General features: G+C 40.7%; 1 protein-coding gene across 2 annotated transcripts; it reads left to right on the top strand.

Moving 5' to 3' along the window:
* Positions 1 to 436: 436 nt before the first annotated feature.
* Positions 437 to 20,200, top strand: Ids (iduronate 2-sulfatase). 2 transcript variants are annotated; one of them, XM_055599596.1, is made up of 9 exons: positions 437 to 751; positions 1,583 to 1,719; positions 2,361 to 2,538; positions 4,752 to 4,840; positions 5,843 to 6,043; positions 7,625 to 7,795; positions 10,844 to 10,970; positions 12,786 to 12,959; positions 15,990 to 20,200. In XM_055599596.1, exons 1-9 carry the CDS (start codon positions 637 to 639, stop codon positions 16,460 to 16,462), a joined length of 1,665 nt encoding a protein of 554 aa, XP_055455571.1. In that variant the 5' UTR covers positions 437 to 636; the 3' UTR covers positions 16,463 to 20,200. The 2 variants fall into 2 exon arrangements, with proteins under 2 accessions (XP_055455571.1, XP_055455572.1); XM_055599597.1 differs by having other exon boundaries at positions 15,994 to 16,336.
* Positions 20,201 to 21,960: the final 1,760 nt, after the last annotated feature.

The following is a 21,960-nucleotide window of genomic DNA, read 5'->3' on the forward strand; positions in this document are numbered from 1 at the left end:
ACACACACACACACACACACACACACACACACACACACACACACACAAACACGCTCTAGCGCTCTCGCCCGCGCGTGTGTGTAGCGCTTAACAGGGATTTGTTGAACCAATAAAAAGGAAAAAGTGTCCTTTTAGGTATAAAATGTTTAAGTTCCCAAAGGGCTGTTCTGGAGAATGTGCTGCAAGGAAAGTTAACATGTATAGACAGATAGGGCAGGGTAGGAGTTCCAGGTAAAAGGCACAGCAAAGGCAAAGAGTCAAGCTCATTGCACAAATTTCTGAATGTCGAGCAGGCTGTTAACACTGTCTGCTATAGAGGGTACTCTGGGAAAGCCACAGCAGCAGGGTTTCCGGCTAAGGCCCCACCCACTGTGACGGATCTTGCACCGATCTCTGGCCCCATCAGGCTTCAGTCCCTGGAGGGAAGGACGCCGGGGCCTGCGGGGAGTTGCGCATGCGCATTCTCAGTCAGACCAGAGCTCCTGCCTTTGGGCCCAGAGCGGCGGTGTCGCAGTCTTCTCTGATTGAGACTGTGGCGGCGGCGGCGGCGGCGGCGGCGGCCGCAGAATCTAAGGCTACTCAATGGTCCCACTGTAGCCTGAGGCCACCTTCCCGCAAGGCTGTGCCAAAGCAGGAATGTCACCGCCACCGCAGCTGCCGCCGCCGCCGCCGCCTGGCTGGCGCCTAATTAGCTTGTTACTAGGCTTCTGGATCGTCCTGGAGTCTTCAGCGCAAGGCAACTCAGATACAGGTGCCAATTCCTCCCTCCTTGCCAGATCTAACCTTGTCTATGTCTTTGCTAATGTTTCTTCTTCCATCTGTGCTGTCTTTTTTTCTCTCTTCCTTCACTGTTTCTCTCCACATTTTCATTCCTCTCCACCCTCTATCCATCTTCCATCTGTTCAGTCTCTATTCATCTTTCACCCATCCATTCCTCCTTCTTACATCTCTTCCTCCTTCACATCCCTTATGATTTCCTCCATTATCTAATCTTTATTTTTTTATTAATTTTTGAGAATTTCATAAATGCATACAATTTTTATAATACTCACCCCCACTGCTCCTCCTAAGTCCATATATATCTACCTCAATCGCAACTCTATTCCATCTTTTTGTTTTTATAACCCACTGAGTATAATTTGTGCTGCTCATATATACATGGGTGTGGGGCCATCCACTGGCACACATTACATCTATCTATCCATTTTTCTTCCTTTCCCCTTTCCTTCAACCCTCCCTTCCTCTTCCTACCCTCTATCCATCCTTCCTTCATTTTATTATCTTTCCATCTTTCTTTTCTATTCCTTCATTCTTTTATCCTCCCTCCCCCTCTTTCATCTCTGTTTCTTTCTTCCTCACCTAGGTGAGAGGACATGACCAATAAAGATACATAACACTTTAACCCTGGATTAGGGCTTCTGTGTACTCTACTGCAACCCTTGCTGAAGCAGAGCCCTAGTTGCCCCCTTTTTAGATGAACTATTAAGGAGCAGGGGGCCAGCCTTGATCCTCTGATTACACTGGGTGTGTGTGGTTAATGTCAGTGCATGTAAAATAACTAAAGTCCCTTCCTTCTGTGCAGATGCTCTGAACGTCCTTCTGATCATCGTGGATGATCTTCGACCCTCCCTGGGCTGTTATGGAGATAAGCTAGTGAGGTCCCCAAACATTGACCAGTTGGCATCCCATAGCATTGTCTTTCAGAATGCCTTTGCCCAGGTATGTTCAGGGACCTTTAGGTGTGGGTATGTGCCTCTTTGTGTATACATAGTAGGGAGTTGTAGCTCTAGAGACCTCCTTGAAAGGAGGAAGTGGAACTTAGAAAATGGAGGTCTAGGCCAGCCTGTTATCCACTGACAAGGAAGCTTGTACTTACAAGGCTTTCTCTCTTCCTTGGGTGGAGACTATGCCCTGGCCCTAACATGCTTAGGACAGGCTTGGACAGCTTTCAGCTATAAACAGGAACTGCCTGGAGTTGAAAAACCCAACCTGTGAGTCTGCCAACTAAGTGGTGGGTGACTAAGAGTCAGTCATCTATCCATGGCAGTCATCCTCCCTGAATTCCCTTTCAGGGCTACCCTCTGAGAGGATCATCCTCTCTGGGTACCTAGGGGTGCCATTGCATAGGAAAATACACACATCTGCTCTTTTGAGAGGCTGATTGCTGGGCCTGTTTGCTGGGAAAACAGCATCCCTGGTACCTGATTGAGGCTCAAATCTCACTTGTTGGCTTTGAGATCTGCATGACTCAACTGCCAGGCTGTTGCTGAGGATCTAGAGACGTTGCTTAGTTACCTTGAAGACTGCAGACACATTTGGCTGTAATGATGATGTTTACGTTTGCTTTTGCTCCCTCGCAGCAAGCAGTGTGCGCACCAAGTCGTGTGTCTTTTCTCACTGGGAGGAGACCTGACACCACCCACCTGTATGACTTCAACTCCTACTGGAGGGTACACTCGGGAAATTTTTCCACCATCCCACAATACTTCAAGGAGAATGGCTACGTGACCATGTCGGTTGGGAAAGTCTTTCACCCTGGTACTGTTCAATTACCAAAGCCTAAGCTTTCTTTCTGTGCCTGAATATTAGACTCCCTTTCTGGGTTGGGACAATCCTTGTAGTGTTTTTTTTTTTTCCCTGACAGGCTAGGTAAGTTGTTGTTCATTGCTGTCCTTCTATGAAAAACAACAAAACAAAATACTTCTTTAACCTAGTTTCACATTCACATTCTAAATGAAAATGAAAAGAAAGAAATTGGGTTTTTTTTAGAAGTTGGAGGAGGTGATAGTGTAGGAATCGTGCAGATGCTTTTGTTGTGGAAGTGCACTGGCTGTTGGAAAGGCAGATCTGGTGTCAGTTCAGCTACAGACCTGACCTTGTGCCTTGCAGGGTACCTGTCTGTAAATCTGGGGATGAGGCAACCTCATCTGAAGACCTTGAATGTCTAGAGGTATTGTGTGTACTTGATGTCCAGGTATAGGCTGCAGTTTGGAGAAGCTACTGCTTTCTCTGTGAATAATGCTAGAAAAAGAAAGTCAGTTCAGTATGAAGTTGATAAACTGGTTGTTTACTTCTTTTTTTTTCCTGAGGCAGTGTATCTCTGTGTGTAGCCTTGGCTGTCCCTGGATGTGTAGACCAGGCCAGCCTCAAACTCACAGAGATCCACCTGCCTCTGCCTCCCTGACTGCCAGGATTACAGATGTGTGTCACTGGGCCTGTCTTATTGTTTACCTTTGAAATGAAGCAAAAACAACACTTTAAAACAGAAGGATCACATGATTTCTTGATTTCAAGAATGGAAAAAACCCAAAGAATGTAAATGTGTAATTGCATCACCCTAAGGAAAGGTGCATTTGATGTATTCATACTTGTTTTCTGAACATAGTGTTTTTCTGATATGTAGTTATGTTGTATTTATAATTTTACATCCTGAGTGAGAGTAAATATTTTCCCATTATATTACATTCCACAAAAATCTATTTTTAATGACAGCACAGTAGTCTGACATATTCAAGTGTATGACTTGTCATTGATGTGAACATCTCTGGAAGCAGAATCAACTACAGTGGGCAATAGAATCAGGGATGTGGATACCTGGTCTTGGTCTCAGGTGCTGCCATTTCTTAGCTTTGTGGCTGACTTTAGCTAATTGTTATCTTCTTTGAATCTTAAATTCCTTCTCTTGGAAGTTGGGGAACATGTCAGTGTGGGCATCCATGAGTGTGAGGTGTGTTCAAAGTGCTAGATCTGTCCAGGTGATGGTACTTATTACCAAAGGAGACAGCTTTGAATGTCTCCAAGAGCCTTTTTGCACATTATTATACCTGACAGGTTCGGGTGTTTTCTTCTGGAATCTAGTTGGCATTCCAGATTGAAAACAGCAGGCCCAGATTTGAAAACGGTGTATCCAAAATCATATTGTGTGGCCCAAAGCTGATTATCAGTTGAACTTCCTAGTTTGGTATTTACAACATTGCTTGCCTGAGGACACCTGGAGGGAAGTGAGTATTTTCTACAGGAGATTATACTTTGGGAAGGGAAACCAAATAAGGCCTCTGTGCTTTGATCTCCTTCCTGATGACTATATTTAGGGATAAGGTTCTCTGTGTCTTACAGACACCTCACTTCCAAGGCTCTTCTGTACTCATGACAGCTGGAATCTCTTTCTTGGTTGTATATGCTATTTGTTTTGCTTGGTACACAGTAAACTACTAAGCTTTGGGCTAGAGGTACACTTTATAGATTGAGTACTTGTGATCTTGGAGGTGAAGGCATGGATTGGAGTCTTGGCTTATTCATCTATTGCATTGGCACTGTGCAAGGCATGGGCCCTCTCTGAACCTCTCTATGTTCATTTGTCTCATGGTGGTGACAATGCTTTTTGGCTTTCTTCTTATGTCCTTGTTGCTTCGTTAGGGTGGTCAAGAACCTTTAGCTTGGATTCTGAGGAACTATACCGATATGCCAGGATGGCTGATCTTGCCATTTTAAATTTCTTTCATAGATAGGGAATAGTATAAATTTCACAAGGCTTAGGAAGTTGGAAGTTAAATGCTTATTACTAAAATGATGACCTGAATAATTGGTCTTAGTAGAAACAGATTAGATTGACTTCCTGAGTTTATAGGTGAGAAAACCGAGGCCCAAAGAGTGGAGGAGGTACTTGCATAGTTGTTCAGTTTTCATTTGGCAATAGAGTATTAAAGGACCTTTCACATTTTATTTAATAATATTCTTTCCTCTCATTTAAGGTATATCTTCCAATCACAGTGATGATTCTCCATATAGTTGGTCTTTTCCACCTTATCATCCAAGTTCAGAGAAGTATGAAAACACTAAGGTAAATCTGTAATGGGCCGAGGAAGTACTGTCTCTTGCCTAACAAATGAACCATTAAATATATTGCATTTTCTTTTAAGCTGTTAAACTCTGATTTTTGTAGCTTTTGCTTGCTGTAATGTCTTATAGAAACAAACGTTAGCAATTGGTTTGATGGGCATAACATGTACTTTTTTGTGAGATTATTTTTTTTACAGTGTATTAATACAGAGTCCAATCAGGCTGGATTGGAACTTGCTCTGAAGCCAGGGCTGGCGTCAGAGTCATAATCCTGCCTCAGCTTCCCTCATACTGCTGGAATTAGAGGCATGCTCTATCACACCCGCCTGACTGATTGGGTTATTTTTTTTCCTCATTCTAAAACCTTAAGTTGGGTCAAGGTCACAGCTCAGTAAAGTGCTTTCTCTGTAAGCATGAGGACCAAGCTCTACTCCTAACACCTATCAAGAAGCCAGTGTTGGGGACACAAGCAGGAGCTTGCTGCCCAGCCAGCCAAGCCTAATGTCTCAGTGAGAGACCCTTTCTCAAAAAAACAAGGTGTGAATAGCTTCTGAGCAACAACTGAAGTTAACCTCTACTTTTCTTATGTATCTCCCAAAATGTTCACTGGCATGTGTACAAACACATGTGTACACATATACAAATAATTAATTAAAACCTTAACTTTAAGCAATAGTGTGATCAGTTCACTTAGTGGAATTTTGATGCTCACTCTGGATCAAATTTTGAGCTGAAGATGGTAGCCTTTTGATATCCTTTTGATAGTTTATTTTGGTGTCCTTTAATTAGTTATGGTTTGGAGACAGGATTCACAGCAATAAACTGAGTGTTATATGTTTTTTACCCCTGTCTGGAGAAAGGACAAATATTGGCTGGTTCAATTCTGCTTTTAATTTGCCTGTTCCCTGTGAGTGGTTTATGGTGCTTTTCATTCAGTGTGTAACTGTCAGGATTTCTAGATATTGAATCTAATGGACTGATGTTATATATTTTGTTTTGAAAGACATGTAGGGGAAAAGATGGAAAACTCCATGCCAACCTGCTTTGTCCTGTGGATGTGGCAGATGTGCCCGAAGGCACCTTGCCTGACAAACAGAGCACAGAGGAAGCCATTCGATTGTTGGAAAAGTTGAAATCATCTGTCAGTCCTTTCTTCCTGGCAGTTGGGTATCACAAGCCACACATCCCCTTCAGATACCCCAAGGTGAAGAGCTGCCTGAGGGCTAATCCAACATAGCCTTATATCTGTGATATTTATTCACAGAGAACCATTTGTGTATTGAAGGTGGTCATAACCTGCCAGGATTCGTGATGGTTACTAGGTGTACTTGGAATGGTGGTAGTCAAAGTTCAAGAACAAGAAGTAATATTAGAACATGTAAGAATCTTATAAGAAGCTGGATGCTGGTGGTGGCACCTAGAAGCAGGTGGATCTCTTTGAGTTTGAGGCCAGCCTGGTCTACTTAGAGAGTTCCAGGACAACCATGGTACACAAAGAAACCATGTCTCAAAGAAACAAAACAAAACAAACAAGTAAACATGAGAGCCTTGCAAGAAATGCTTAGTTTCCTGCTTTCCACCACTGAAGGTTTGATTTCTTTTGTTTGAACTCATCATGCAGGTAGGATTGTATAATGATGTCCTACAGAGGTGAGGCAAAACCACCAGAAGCCAAAAGGGAAATAATCCCAGGAAACATGAAACCCCCTTCCCAGACTGTCATTCCTCCCTAAGGCTGACACATTAGGCTCTGTGTCAGGAGACAGAATTGCTCCTTGGCACTTCAAATCTTATGCTTCTCTATGTCATTTAGAACATATAAAGTCCTTTAAAATAAACTTTTTCAGATTTTCTCTGCTTCCTTTTTTTTTCTGGGCTTTTCACTTTATAAAGCATGTCCCTCAGTTATAAAAGAGAGTATAGACTGGGAAGTATGCTCTTTGATGTTGTAGGCATCTAGTTTGATTAGCCTTGAAGATCTTGCCCTCATAGGAGGAGCTTTCAGCCCCTTTGGAAGAAGCTTGTGACATTCAACCTCTTTTGCTTTCTTGCAGAAAAAGAGTTCACAAAGCTGCCTAGCTGCCAGCCTTTGGGGTCTGCTTATAAGGCTGGGAACTTTGATTTGGAAGTGCCTAAGTGGTTTTGACAGACATGGTATATGCTAAATCACCACTTTCCTTCCGTCTGAAATTTTACGGTCCAGGCGGAGTGCCCCATGTCAAAACTGGGTCCTGCAGTTTTCATGAGCTTCACTGGTTGGCAGCATTTTACATGCACTGTCTTTCAACTAACTGGGGCAGTATGTGCCTCCTATGTGAAATTCTTAGGGAAGGACTCAGAAGCTTGGCATTGGGTTCCTCCAGACATGCCTTCATGTTTGATTTTCCTTTGCTTATTCGATTTGAAATCTTTTCACTCTAATAATTGAGACCTTCTGCTAAATCCTGTGAATTTTCCTCATGATTCACTGAAGCTGAGGGAGGTTTTGGGAACCCAATGTGCTTCACCACACCTTTGTATGGGAGTAAAGTGGGGACAGGAGCAGGAGGGCACCTGTGTGTGAGAGGAGAGAACAGTTGCTGCTGTCATCATCGGCAACATGTTTTAGGATTTTGTTACTGTTTAGGTCTTACAAGAGTGGCATAAGGTAGATAGCAGGTGAGGGTAGGTGAGTACCTGGGGAGCATTAGCACCAAGTAAATGTATCTTAGGCTTTCAAAAAACACAGTCTTGTGATTTTGCCAAATGAGTAGCAACCTTGTGGCTTTGTATGTTTTTCTCCTAGGAATTTCAGAAGTTATATCCCTTGGAAAACATCACCCTGGCTCCTGATCCCAGTGTTCCGGATGGCCTACCAGCTGTAGCCTACAACCCTTGGATGGATATCAGGGAGCGGGAGGATGTCCAAGCCTTAAACATCAGTGTGCCCTTTGGCCCAATTCCTGTGGATTTTCAGGTACCAGTGGTATACTTGGGGGATATATCAAGCACTAATGGTGTGATAACATTGGTGAGGCTACTTTTGAGTTCAAGGGAAACCTGTTTAAATAATGAGTTCAAGGTCAGTCTGGGCTAAATAGTAAAATCTTGTTTCTAAAACCCCAAACAAACAAAACCCTTCCTTGTGAATTTTTTTTTGTGTGTGTGTGTGTGGGGGGGGGCAGTGGGTTTCTATTGGTATTTATAGGAGAAGTGCTGTGCAGATCAAGCCTCTTTACTAGTGCCTTAGCTTCCTAAGAAGGTAGCATCCAGACTTTCTAGAAGCAGGCACAGGGATTAGATGTAGTTTGTGAACCTCCGTAGCCCATGGGGGTTTAATTGGTCACATTTCATTAATTATAGGGTGTCAGCAGCTGTGCAGAAGCCACAGCTTAGTTTTCTGGTACTTTTGTTTCTCTGTGGAAAAGCCTAAACTGTCATCTGCCATTATTGGGTGAGTGAGTGAGCTGAGCCTTGGTACAGACATAGGTGGCTATCATGGCCAGTGCTGTCAGCCGTGATATCTGGTATCTCTCTGCTCTAGTATGGAGGTAGAGCAGCCTATAAGTTAGTCATTTGGTTAGGTTGAGTCATCCCCTCATCCTTCAGCTTCTCTTCTGGGATTAAGAAAGACATGTGGAGCTGTATTTTTTTTTCTGAAGTCTTAGGACAGAAATGCTGAAGCAGGTGGTAGTGGGTAAAGGAGGATAACATTTTCAAACTGTGCTCCTTGGACTGTCTTATCAGATTTGCTAAGTGTGCTTGTTAAAAATATATAGTTCTGGCCCACCTCTGCATATGGACATCCTCTCTTTCTCTTTTCCTATTTTCTTTTTTAGTTTTTTTGCAGTACTAGTGATTGAATTGAGGGCCTCACATATACTAGGAAGTACTCTACTACTGAACTATGTTCCCAAATGGCAAGTAGAGATGGTTTTGAAACAACACATGTGTCAATTTGCCAGATAGCTTCCTAGTTCTGTGTTGTCAAGTCTGATAACAAGATGGTTTGAACAGCTTTAGGTCTGTGCCTGAATATTTTATTAGTGACAGTCAGTGACAATGCTACTTTATTGGGTGCTAGCAAGAGCTCTAAGCATTTGAGTGTTCCAAATGAATGAGAACCTCACTGTTTTCAGACAATGTGTGACTTGGTGGGACACGGAGCTGGTGCCAAGTGGAGCTGGTTCAGCCTCATGGACACATAACTTTAAACTTCCATGGTTGTTTTTGTCCATTCAGAAAAGTTTTGAATTCACTTTCTACTTCATACCAGCAGCATGGCCCCTGTCAAATCACTGGACCTCACTTCCTTAATCAAACAACAAAAAAAAGTTTTCTGTGAGAACATTGACTTGAAGATTTAGGAAATAGTGTAGAGAATCTGTGGAAGTACACAGGGTTAGTGTCATTTGCATGGAGAGAACTCCTTTCAAGTTCTATATGCTTTCCTTATACTCCTTGGTATTGGACACAGCAGACAACATGGCCCATATCGTCACTTGGGTAATCTTGTGTGTAGGGCCATGCCTGTCATGCGCTTTGGACCTGAGCCATGCTCCTTGGCCTGTAGTAGCAGCTTAGGATATCTTTTCTAAACTTACCTCTCTCCTTCCTTTAGCCTCCCAGTTTTATGCTTAGGCCTAACCTGCTTGGTCACACGCCTGGTTATGACCTCTAACCCTTGCAGTGCCCTTGCCTGACATTCTAGTTACCCTTATTCCCAATCTGTCTTGGGGAAGGAGGCCCCATGGCATGACTTTTCTTGTTCTTGTGTTCTCTTCTGCACAATTGTCCCAGTTGCAGTATCCTAATCATGAGACAGTCCAGCCATGAGAGCTGCTGGAGAGAACCTCTATCACTACTAAGCAGAGGTCCTCAGCTGCCCAAGTGAGTTCTTTGCTTGTTTGGTGAGGTCTCTTCCTACTTTGGTGATGTTCTCTTCAGCCTCTTTGTCTGCTCATGTCCCTTTGTACCATATCTCTTACCTCTGCCCAGTTTTCTTCTCTTTCTCTTTGATGCTCTGCTCTCTCACCTACTGTTTGAAGGTAGTGAAGACAGGCCTATTCTGGCTACATTCATGATCTTTTTGGTCTGTTTGTCCTACATTTTTCTCTGCATGGACTTCTGCCACCCCTGATCACTAAGAGTTCTCACTGTAGCAGGCACTGACCTTGTTGGCAAAATCTATCTTGTAAGTCTCTAGCTTTCTGAAGCTTGGTGCTACTTTCTCATTCTTTACCAATCTGATATAATCTATGTGACTTCCTTGCTAACCTTTCTGTCCTCCCTCTATTTCAGTATGCATAACAGGGTTCTCCTATATTCCACTTAGTTACTGCTCCCTGGTCAATTTCAGCCCCCCATCTTATAGTCATACTGATTAAGTCCCTAACACAACATGACTGTTGCCTTGATAAGAAAGGGGTCAAGTAAGTAGGATAGTGACAGAAACTGATGTAGGAAGAACTGCATTAGAAGAATAAGACAAAGTATAATGACTACTGCAAGCCAAAGAATACAAGTTCCTCTAGAACCTTCAGAGATGGCCCTGCCCAAACCTTGTTATTGAACTCCTGGTATCTGTGGCTAGGAGACAATCATTTCTAGTTTTTCAGGTCACCAGGTGGCTTGAATTGAGCTGAGTGGTATCTTTGGCATACCCCTCATCAAGGAAAGTGTAGCTCTGGGCATACAAAGATTAAGGAATAATTTTCTGTTTAGATGATCATTTCTAGAGACCGTCCAGAATATGCAGAGTAGACAGAAAGGAACAGTAACTGTCATTCATTTGCCATGGCCTGTGTCCTAAAGTAAAAGCTGATTAAATTTCAAACATGTCAGTTTCATCCCACAGATTGTTAGTCTCTCCTCTTTAGGAAAAGGGCTACAGAAGGTAGAAAAAGGAATGATAAGTTTAGGCTAAGAATCAAACAATGGAGAGGTTGGGATTGAGAGAATTCTCTTTGTATGCCAAGGTAATTAAAATTGCTCTTATTCTTGTAATTTTTTTTTTCATTTGTAGCGGAAAATCCGCCAGAGCTACTTTGCTTCTGTGTCCTATTTGGATACTCAGGTTGGGCATCTTTTGAGTGCTTTGGATGATCTTCATCTAGCCAACAACACAATTATTGCTTTCACATCTGATCATGGTAAGCCTTTTTTAGTGCATTGGCACATTGAGCATTTAAGTTTCCTATAACAGCATACTTTGAAACATTTCCATGTATATAGGGGTTCCCTCTTATGTAAAACAGCAGTGCCCTGAGTCTAGGATCATGGGCAGCTATAGGGGCAACTAGTTGTTCTTGGATCTCCATCTTGGATATATGAGAATGGAGACAGGTGCTACATATTTTAGTTGTTTGTCAGAGAGGATTTGTTTTTATCTCTCTTAACATTTTAAAAATGTGTTATTGTTTTTAAATTATGTATATATTTGTTTGTTTGTGTGTGTACATGAGTACAGTGCCTGCAAGATGATAGTAGGAGTCTCCAGAACCTCTGGTGCTGGAGCCATGGAAAATTGTGAACTGCCTGACATGGGTGCTAGGAATTCAGGTTGGGTCCTCTGGAAGAGGAGGAAGTGCTCTGAACTTCCGAGCTATGTCTCCAGCCCCAATTTATTTTATTTTTATTTATGTGTGTACTTCTGTATAAGTGTCTGCTATATGTACAAGTTCCCCTGGAGACCAGCTAGAATTACAGGCAGCTGTGATTCGCCTGACATAGGTACTAGAAACCAAACTTTAATCCTCTGGAAGCACTGTTAACCACTGAGCTGTATTTCTAGCCTCATGACTTTTAATGTATATAGCAGTCATTTATAGCTCCAGCATTGTCTGGAGACTGAAGAAGGGAAGTTGCAGGCTAGCCTCTGCAACCTCCTCTAGCAAAAGTCAGCAAATGTGATTGTGTTAATTAATGTACAGGTGTATGCTGGCTCTTCCCTTTGGTCACGTAAGCTTTTGGTATCTGTGGTTATTTTTACATGAAATTCTCCTCATACAATCTTTGCCACACACTTTTGTCTTTAAAGCATGCTCATATGTAAGCGAGTTGGGGATTCCCAAACTGTAGTATTCACATTATCTTTTGGAATGGGTACTTTAAATGTATGATAAGGATTTCTTTTTCTTAGTCAGAGGTGAACATTTGTGTTATTTTTTGCCTCACATCTGAATGTATACAGTACGTCTTTTAAAAGATCAAGATGGGGGCTGGAGAGACAGCGCAGTTGTTAAGAGCACTGACTGCTCCTCCAGAGGACCTGAGTTCAATTCCCAGAACCCACATGTCAGCTCAAAACTGCCTGTAGCTCCAGTTCTAGGGAATCCTATACCCTCACACAAACATTTATGCAGGCAAAAGACCAATGCATATTAAATAAATGAATTAATAAATAATAAAAGACCAAGATATCTTTATCTTGTGTACAGTTATGTAGTTATACAGCCTCATTAAGAACCTGAGGTCCATGTTATGGTGAAGAGATAGTCAGAGGGTAGGGTAGTGGAATGGCTAGCTTTCAGGTCTCTATCATCCAGGATGAGTTTCTCAGTGCAGCTGAGTGGTAGAGTTTGTGTTCAATAGACACTAAAGTACGGGAAGATTTCTATCTTGGCAAGGGAGGTGTGTTTATTTGGAGCCTCTTGAAACAGATAAAATTCATTGTGTGTGTGAATTTCTCATTACTTTTAAAAAGAAAATATTATAGTTTGGGAATTTAAGGTTGTTCCTTTTTGAATGTTTCTTTTTTTTCCGGATAGATGTCTGCCTTTGACTAAAGCAACATGTATGTGAATTACCTGTGAATTTTATAAAATGTGAATGTTATAATTCTAGAGAGATTCCTTAAGTTATCAGCTTTGGTATCCCCTGGTCTTTTTACTGAGAAATGAAATGGTAATTAAAGTAAACAAACCATAATATTCATTTTCTTCTATTGTGTGCTTTTTATGGCCCAGGATGGGCCCTAGGTGAACACGGAGAATGGGCAAAATACAGCAACTTTGATGTGACTACCCGTGTACCGCTGATGTTCTATGTTCCTGGAAAGACAGCTCCACCTGTTGGAGAAGGCGAGAAGCTTTTCCTTTACCGGGACCCTTTTGATGTCTCCTCAGAATTGATGAAGCCAGGTATAAACACAGAAAAGTGATAATGCCTAACAGTGAGAGTACTTTTGGTTTATATGTGAATTACCTTATCAGAAAGCAAGTTAAACTCTTTGTGGTGTGTTGGAATTCCTTCTCAATACTATTTCGTATGATATATTTCTTAGCATCTCTCAGCTAAATATTGGGAATACATGGCTTTTAGAAAATCTAGAGGGCCAAAGGAGCCTGTGATATTCCCAAGGTTGGAGGTAGGGGATGTTTGGAGGTGACAATAGCATGCTAGATCTCGGGACAAAGTCTCTAATACATGAGTGGAATATTTTACATGTATGTTTCACATCCCTCCTTTTTAGGAGGACTTTTCCATTGGGGGGCATTTTTCATTTTGGAGCTCATTAACTTATTGAAACACACCAGGTTAATCTACTCTGTACTCCCCAGCAGGTACGGCCATTTACTTTTATTTCTCTGTGCTAGCTCTTCAGATCCTTGAAAACAGGTACTCTTTCTGCTTATGTTAAGTTCTCCAGAGTTGTATCTGTCTGACTTTGTCTGTTTAGTGCCCTTTCAGGCACCATTTGTACTTCCAGTGACATTCCTCTTTCAGAGTACTTTTTTGTGAGCTGTGCTTTAACAGGTTGACCCTTTGCTAGACTGACTGGCCCCTGACTCCCATCTTTAACCCTCAAGTCTTGTACTTTACTTTTGTTTCTGTGTAAATTGATCTTGGTTTTAGATCACCTTTCTGGCCTTCCTGGATTTTTGAGTTTGCTTATATCATCCAGTTTTTTTTTTTTTCACATTTAGTGTTGTACGTTGCAGGCTCTATGTTTCTTTAAAAACAACAAGTTAAGTAGTTTCAAGGCATGACTTTAATTAATTATTTATTGCTGGGACAAATCTGGTAGGTAAGAGTCCCATTTGAAACTTGCTGGAAGATACTTAGCAAATTAGAAATCCCTATATTGAAGTGTCAACCAATTTTGTAATCTCTAGTCTTAATCTTTTCCCTGAGCATCAGTTTGTATTTCAGTTTATCCCACTTGGCTGGTCAGTTTAACCTTCCTAGAGCTGAACTTACACTGCTTCACCTTTACCTTTGACGCTTTTCTCCTAGATATGGCAGTTGTCATGTAGACCTCCAAACCAAAAACCAAACCAGCCAGGCAACCAAACAAACAGAATATACTGGTAGACAGAGACTTGTAGTGATGGCTTCACAGAGGCTGAGATCCAGAGTGAAGCCAGCCTCTCTAATTTACTGAGAACTCATCCCATGAAAACAAAATGCATGTTCAGGACCTAACTCAATTATAGAGCATTTGCTTATCATGAGATTTAAATTTATGCAAATTCAGTGCCTAGCTTCAGTACCGGGTACTGAAAACAGAAAGGTCAGAGTCTGTTCAACCCATCTTTTTACTTTATTCTATATGTGCTATGCAGTTCACTAGCACGCATGCTCCTCTCCATTCAGAGTCTGTCTCTGCCCATTCTCATCAATTCTACTGCCATCAGCCTTCTGATGTAACTATCTGAAGTCTCCTTGCTTGTGCCCATGGTTCTGTAGAGTGTTTCCTTTTCATAGTACTGCAAGCAACCATTTTCAAACTCAAAGCAGAGTTAGGGATATATATCAATGGTGGAGTCTATGTCTGGGATGGACTTACTCCCAGACTTTTATCCATAACATTGCAAAGATGAAAGTCAAAACTGAAAGCAAGACCTCCAATTACAGTCCTACTCAGGAGCCCTCTGTGCTTCCATCTCACTGAGTTAATGTCTTCACAATGGACATCAAGGCCATATAGAATCCGATTGCCTCCTCAGGTCTTGGAATTCCTCTTGACAAGTATCTAGACTAGTCTTTCTGTGCAGTGTCCCACAGTATTTAATCCTCTTGACTAGATTGAGAGTAAACATTTTTTTCAATGAGGTACAATGTGGTGATGTTGTCTTCTACTTTCATGGTGGTGTTTCCTGTATGAGCTTCTTTTCCTAGGGAGCTGCAACTCACCTCTACTCACCCCGAGAAAGGGAACCCATGACAGACCAATGTAACAATTACACCAAAGTCTAACTTGGTGAATCAATGAGTTTTAATGGAGCTCCTAGAATAGACATGAGGCTACTCATAGGAGCACCGATGACTCAGAAGCACCATTTCAACATGGGTAGTAACTCATAAAAGCTGTGCCCCTGGAGTTATCTACATAAGTTACAGGGAGCTTAAAAGTGCTAAGAGATGGTCTGTTTACTGGTGTCAGTCCATAGATGGATATACACAATGTAGTATGTACATATAGTAGATATCACAATATGATATATACATACAGTAGACTATTCTTAAAAAGAAAGGAAATTCTAGTGTATGCTATAGAATGGATGAGCCTTTAAGACATTATGTTAAGTGAAATAAACCACTCACAAAGGATCAAATACCATCCTAGATCACTTACATGAGTTATCTCTAGTAGTCAAATTCATAGTGCTAGAAAGAAGAACGGATGTTACCAGGTGATAGTGGTAGAAAAATGGACAGCTATTTGGTTTGCGTGAAGAGTGAAGTGCTGCGGTAGTGGGGACAGGATATAAAAGGAATTGTAGAAGTAATGGTGATGCTGACACGTGAATACATGTATTGTCACTAAAAAGTGGTTACGGATGTGAACTTCATGTTTGGTGTATTTACCATATTAAGAAGAAAATATGAATCAAATACAAATATTTAGAAATGAGTAATCTTCAACAGACTTTTATGCAATGAGTAGAGCTTTGATTGATTAAGCTTGTCTGAATTAATTATTTGGCTTCAAAATTTAAGTAGTTTTAAAGTGCATCTAACAAGCTGGAGACACCTTAATTTTACATTGCTATTACCTTGGATGGTTGTAATAGTGAAGAGTGAAGTCCTGAAGTAGTGATATTTCTAAGCTCCTTTTGCTAAAAATGGATGAAAATTACATGGGAAATAGGTGGTGCTCAGAGAGGCTTTTGCTTTGGCTGGCTTCTACAGTGTACTAGGTTAAACTGTGATGTTTCCTGTTTCAGGCAGGCTTGTCACGGACCTCGTGGAACTTGTATCTCTCTTCCCAACGCTCACTGGACTTGCAGGACTGCAAGTTCCTCCTCGGTGCCCCATTCCTTCTTTTCATGTTGAGCTGTGCAGAGAAGGCCAGAATCTCCAGAAGCATTTGCAACCCCATGACTTGGAAGAGGATCCATACTTCCTTGGTAATTCCAGGGACTCGATTGCCTATAGCCAGTACCCCCGGCCTGCAGATTTCCCTCAGTGGAATTCTGACAAACCAAGCTTAAATGATATAAAGATCATGGGCTACTCCATACGTACCATAGACTATAGGTATACTGTGTGGGTTGGCTTCAATCCTGGTGAATTTCAGGCTAACTTTTCTGACATCCATGCAGGGGAACTCTATTTTGTGGATTCTGACCCACTGCAGGATCACAATGTATATAATGACTCCCAACATGGAGGTCTTCCCCACTCATTGAAGCCTTGAGTTCTGCCAGCTGCAGAAGACAAGTATGTGTCCCTTTCCCCACTACTATTTGGTGAAGGGAGACATTAGAGTTGGTTAACTTTTACTACCACTGTGTTAGACATAACCTTAGTGGGAAACAATCAAAACATGCATCAGCAATCTGACCTAGGACTATGTGGCAGACAAACCTTTTAATGTAGTCCTTCTTAAGTTATAATTGGTCATTGTACTTGACCTAGCCAAACATAATACTGCACTCAAGAAATAATTACTTGTTCAAATTAGTGCATTTCAAAAAGTAACCAGTGTAGTCAGAACATGTTAACATGAGATTCATTTCTTTCTCAAATGTGAAATAAGTGATTATTCTAGAAGAAAGTACTATATTTTCTATGCTTAATTTTTGCTTCTAAGACTACAGATTTCAAAATTTAAGGTAAAATACACATGAGTGTTTCTTCATTAAATAATAAGTAATGCTTAGTAAAGTATAGATGAAGATAAAAAAATTCAGTTAACTATTTCAACACTCTCTGGCCCAAATAATACTTTGTAGTAAATCTTATAACTTGAATTTAGTGGCTATCTATTAAAAACTCTGTTATTCAAATTGAAAAGCATTAAAAATGAAACTATTTCCATGATTTGAATCATTCAAAATAGTGTTCATATTTGTGTTTTGAGAATTGCAGACATTCATTTATCTGGGAGGCAGGAGGTACACTACTTCTACTTTTTGGTAAAGAAAACATGAATTTATGAAATGTAAATTATCTTGAGGCTTGTGGAAAATTAATAGAGTAAAAGTAATTTTTGTTTTAAAATTTTTATTAAAATGTATTCATTTTTAATTCCAGCTGTAACTCCCTCCCTCATCCCCTCCCAATCCTTCTTCCTTCTACTCCTCCCATTCCCTTCCCCAAGTTCACTGATAGGGGAGGTCTTCCTCCCCTTCCATCTGACCCTAGGCTCTCAGGTCTCATCAGGAGTGGCTGCATTGTCTTCCTCTGTGGGCTGGTAAGACTGCCCCCTCCTCAGAGGGAGTGGATCAAAGAGGTAGCCACTGATTTCATGTCAGAGACAGTCCCTGTTTCCTTCACTAAGGAAACTACTTAGAGACTGAGCTGCCATGGGCTATATCTGTATATAGAAGTTCTATATCTATATATAGAACTCCTATATATAGGAGTTCTATGTTATCTCCACAAATGGTCCTTAGTTGGAGTATCATTCTCAGAAAAGACCGATGGGCCCAGATTTTTTGGTTCTGTTGCTCTCCTTGTGGAGCTCCTATCCTCTCCAGGTCTTTCATAAGATTTTCCCTTCTGTCATAAGATTCTCTACACTCTGCAAAAAGTCTAGCTATGAGTCTCAGCATCTGCTTTAATATCTTGCTGGGTAGAGTCTTTCAGAGTCCTTCTTTAGTAGGCTTCTGTTCTGTTCCTTGTTTTCTCCCTCTTCTGATGTCTATCCCATGTGCCTTTCTGAATGAGGATTGAGCATCTTACCAATTCTGCATTGCCTAAGTATGAAAGTAAGTAGAAAAGCATGTAGTAACTATGAGGTTATTTCATTACCATCATCAAAGAAAAGTCAATGTTATAATGTGAAAACTGCTCAGTTATCAATAGTCAACAGCTCTCTAAATAAACATACTATGTATTTGATTTTATATTAAAATGAGTAATTTCAATAATTTTCTTAAAAATGCCTCAGTATCTCAAGGTACATGTTTGTGAAAATATATCAAATAGCTAATTAGATTAAATTACTGCCATGTATTAAATTGTAACCAAAAAGCCAAGATATTACTTTTAAGTCTGTAAAATTTCAAAGACAGATAATTTTTTACTTATTGGCCTATAATAGAGGGGTAGCTGATAGTATAAAGATTTCCTGAGTAATTAAGTGACTGTTTTGGCAACAGCAATGCTGGTTTGGGATTGATGGTCCCATTTATCTCTCCTGATGTTCAAATTTGTTAATTCTCTATAAACTGTCTTTTGTAGATGATTTCCTTAAGTCTTTTCTTGTTCTTTATCCTTATTGCTCTCATTATATTCACTCAGTGTCATTTTTACAATTTAATTTAGAAATATTTCACAGCATTGTTTTTTTGTTTGTTTAGTGTCATGTACTTCATAGTTATAGGGACAGTTTTTGACACAGGTTTTTAAAAATTTTACATCCATTTATTGTTCCTGTTTTACCATATTATATACAATTTATATTTTCTTATTTTCTCTCCTGAAGGCACAGCTTTAGGGTCAAACCCCTCTGAATTCTGCTTCCAATGAAGTCATAACCCTGGTGGTAGCCACAAAGCATATCTGGTTATTTAAGTATAAATATAAAATAACGAATATTTCTGTTACATCATAATTCAAGTACTCAGTACCCAGAATTAGAGCCTTTCCATCATAGCAGACTGGACAGAGCTGCCCTGGATTCCAGCTATGTGCAGGCCTTGATTGGCAGGTTTCTACTGTCCTGCATTTGTCCACAATGAGCAAACTATGTTTGGTTTAGGCATAGAGTAGGGATTTTACTGTGGCCATCAGCCCCTTCCTTCCACTCATCACCATTGCCCTCTGTCCTTTTCCCTTTCTTTCCCAAGTAGTTTACCTCCCCTCCTTTTGCCTCCCCTGTTCCTTAAGGAATCCATGTGTCTTCCTAAAGTCCCTTTTAACCCCTGCCCTTTGAGAACACCGTCAGTGCCTACTAAGGGTCCATAAAGACCTCGATGAGCAGTCAGAGTCTTCCCTGGCTCCACATGCCCCTTTCCTTGGCTGACTCTCCCTTGCCAACCCCTGCCTCCCTGGCCCTCATAGCCTGTGCCCTCTCTTCTGTACTCCAACCCTTCATGTCCATTCTCCATAACCTAGCTCCCCTGCCCCACTGCTCAGAGGCTGAGGCTTTCAGGATGCTCTAGACTGTGTTATGGGGAAAAATGAACACATCTAAAACAATCTGCTATTTACTCTACTTTTAAAAGGCATTTCTTCTCCTTATGAATTTGATGTGTTAATTATAGAAAACTTGGAAAGTGAAATGCAATAAAAGGTGAGAAAATGTCTGAATGCTTTATAATGAGATTGTCCTTTTGTGGGTATGAATATTTTAAATTCTTGATCATCTATGTTTTTTTATAATACAATTTCTGCTCTTACTTTCTCTCTAAACATTATGTATGATTACTAGTGATATTTGCAGATATGATACATTGCTGATAATATGTGTTATTACATAGTGTTGTTGTAATTCCTCAACCTTCTGATTTTGGCAGATATGCTACATTGCTATTACAAAGTGTTATTGTAATTTTCTTAACCTTCTTCCAGTTGTTGGAAATTTAGGTTATTTTCAAATTTTCATTCTTACAAATAATGCTGTGATCAGTCTTTTGAATACAATGTTTTCATTTATTTCAAAATATTCCCTTAGGATAGTCTTTTAGTGCCAAGTCATCAAACAGCTCTCTTTTCTCTTTACTCTTACTAGTATAGCATACCAAAGTTAGAGAACAAAGTTAACAAGCCTATAAATAATTAACACAATACCTAGAAAGAAAGCCTGTAGTCCTACAATAATAGGTGAAAGTGGTGTCCTGCTTTGACTGCTGATTCTTTGATTATGACTGACATGAACCATTATTCTCTCTGTATTATAGTTGGGTATTTGCATTTGCAGTTGTGTGACTTTGTGTGGTCATGCTATGGGTCTTACCTTTTCATGTAATAAAATGAAATGCTGTTATCTGGTGTGATAGTTTTCCCTGAATAGTTTTACCAAGCACAGAGCAACTCCATTTGTGAACTGAATAAATATGTGTTTTCTTTTGAAAAAAAAAAATTTTTTTGGGGGGGGGGCTTGTTGTTATTTTCTTAACAGATAAGATTAAAGTGTGCTCATTGTGTGAATGTTAAAAAAGTAAAAAAAATGATGAAGCTAGAATGAAGCTCACTTAGTTACTTTTTAAATTTGTGTATATGAGTGTTTGGCCTGAATGTATGTCTGTACACCATTTATGTGCCTGATGCTGTTGGAAGCTAGAACAAAGAGTTGGATCCTCTGGAAATGCAGGTATAGACTGTCATTAGTTGCAAAATGAGTACTGGGAATTGAACCCAGTTCTTCTAGAAGAACAGTCATTGCTCTTAACTGATGAGCCAACATTCTAGCTTCTTTAGTTTCCTTTGCAATTTGACAACATATCCAGACAAAAACAACCAGAGAGAGGAAGGCTTGTTTTAATTTCCAGTTCATCATGAGTTACAAACAGAGGTCTCAGGATTGTGGTGATTTGAATGAAAATAGCCCCTGTAGGCACATAGGCTGTAGCACTGTTGGGAAGTGTTGCTTTGTTGGAGAAAATGTATTAGTGGGGTTGGGCTTTGAGGTTTTGAGTGCTGAATCCAGGCCCAGTGTTACTCTCTCTTCCTACTGCCTGCCAATCCAGATGTAGAACTCTCAGTTACCTCTCCAGCACCATGTCTTTGTGTTTTCTTTCCCACTATGATAATGGACTATGTAAGCCAGTTACACTCAAATGCTTTCCTTTATAAGAGTTACCATGGTCATGGTGTCTATTCACAACAATAAAACCATAACTAAGACAGAAATTTGTACCAGGGAGTGATAGGCTGTGATAGGCTGGACCATGCTTTGTTTGGAGTAATAGGGACTTTGGGACTTTGGATTAGGAAAGCAGCTGAATGCTTTAAATGGGGCTTAATGGAACATCTTAGTAATAGAAAACAGCGGTGCTTAGCTTGCCTTAAACTGTGGGAGCCTGGCTCAAGAGGTTTTGAAGGACATGAATGTTTGTTTGTGACCTAAAGACCATTCTGGTGATATTTTAGCTAAGAATGTGGCTAGTTTTTGCCCTTGTTAAAAAGAAAATCTTCCTGAGGCTAAATTGAAGCATTTTGGTTAATTGCTTTGGCAGAGGAAATCTGAAAACATCATAGTATGGACTCTATTGTGTGGGTATCAGTGGTCATGCTTATGCAGATCAAAAGGAGCAAGCTGAGCAAGGAAAATACAAAATGCACAATTTAAGGAGAAAGGGGGCAGGCATCAGGAAGTGAAATGAAGCTAAGTCCTATGTTCAAGAAGATAAACAGATTAAAGAGAAGCCTAATTTTTTCAGGTATCTTCAGGACTGGCTGCAAAGTCCTCCTCTGTGGCCTAACAGGGCTGCTCCTCCCTCAGGGGAGGAGGTCAAAGGTGGGGGCCAGGTCAAAGAGCCAGCCATTGAGTTCATGTCAGAAATAGTCCCTGTTCCCTTTACTAGGGTTATCCATTTGGATACTGAGCTACCATGGGCTATGACGGAGCAGGGGTTCTAGTTTATATCCATACATGGTCCTTGGTTGGAAAAACAGTCTCATAGACCCCTGTGCCCAGATATATTTGGTCCTTGTGGAGTTCCTGTCCTCTCCAATTTTAAATGGGACAAAAGGAGTGGTGACCTCAGAGGAAAATCGTACCTAGCTAAGCTTTCAACTTGTGAA

The sequence above is a fragment of the Psammomys obesus genome, unplaced genomic scaffold (genome assembly GCF_907164565.1).
Source record: "Psammomys obesus unplaced genomic scaffold, mPsaObe1.curated_primary_1811, whole genome shotgun sequence".
NCBI lineage: Eukaryota > Metazoa > Chordata > Mammalia > Rodentia > Muridae > Psammomys > Psammomys obesus.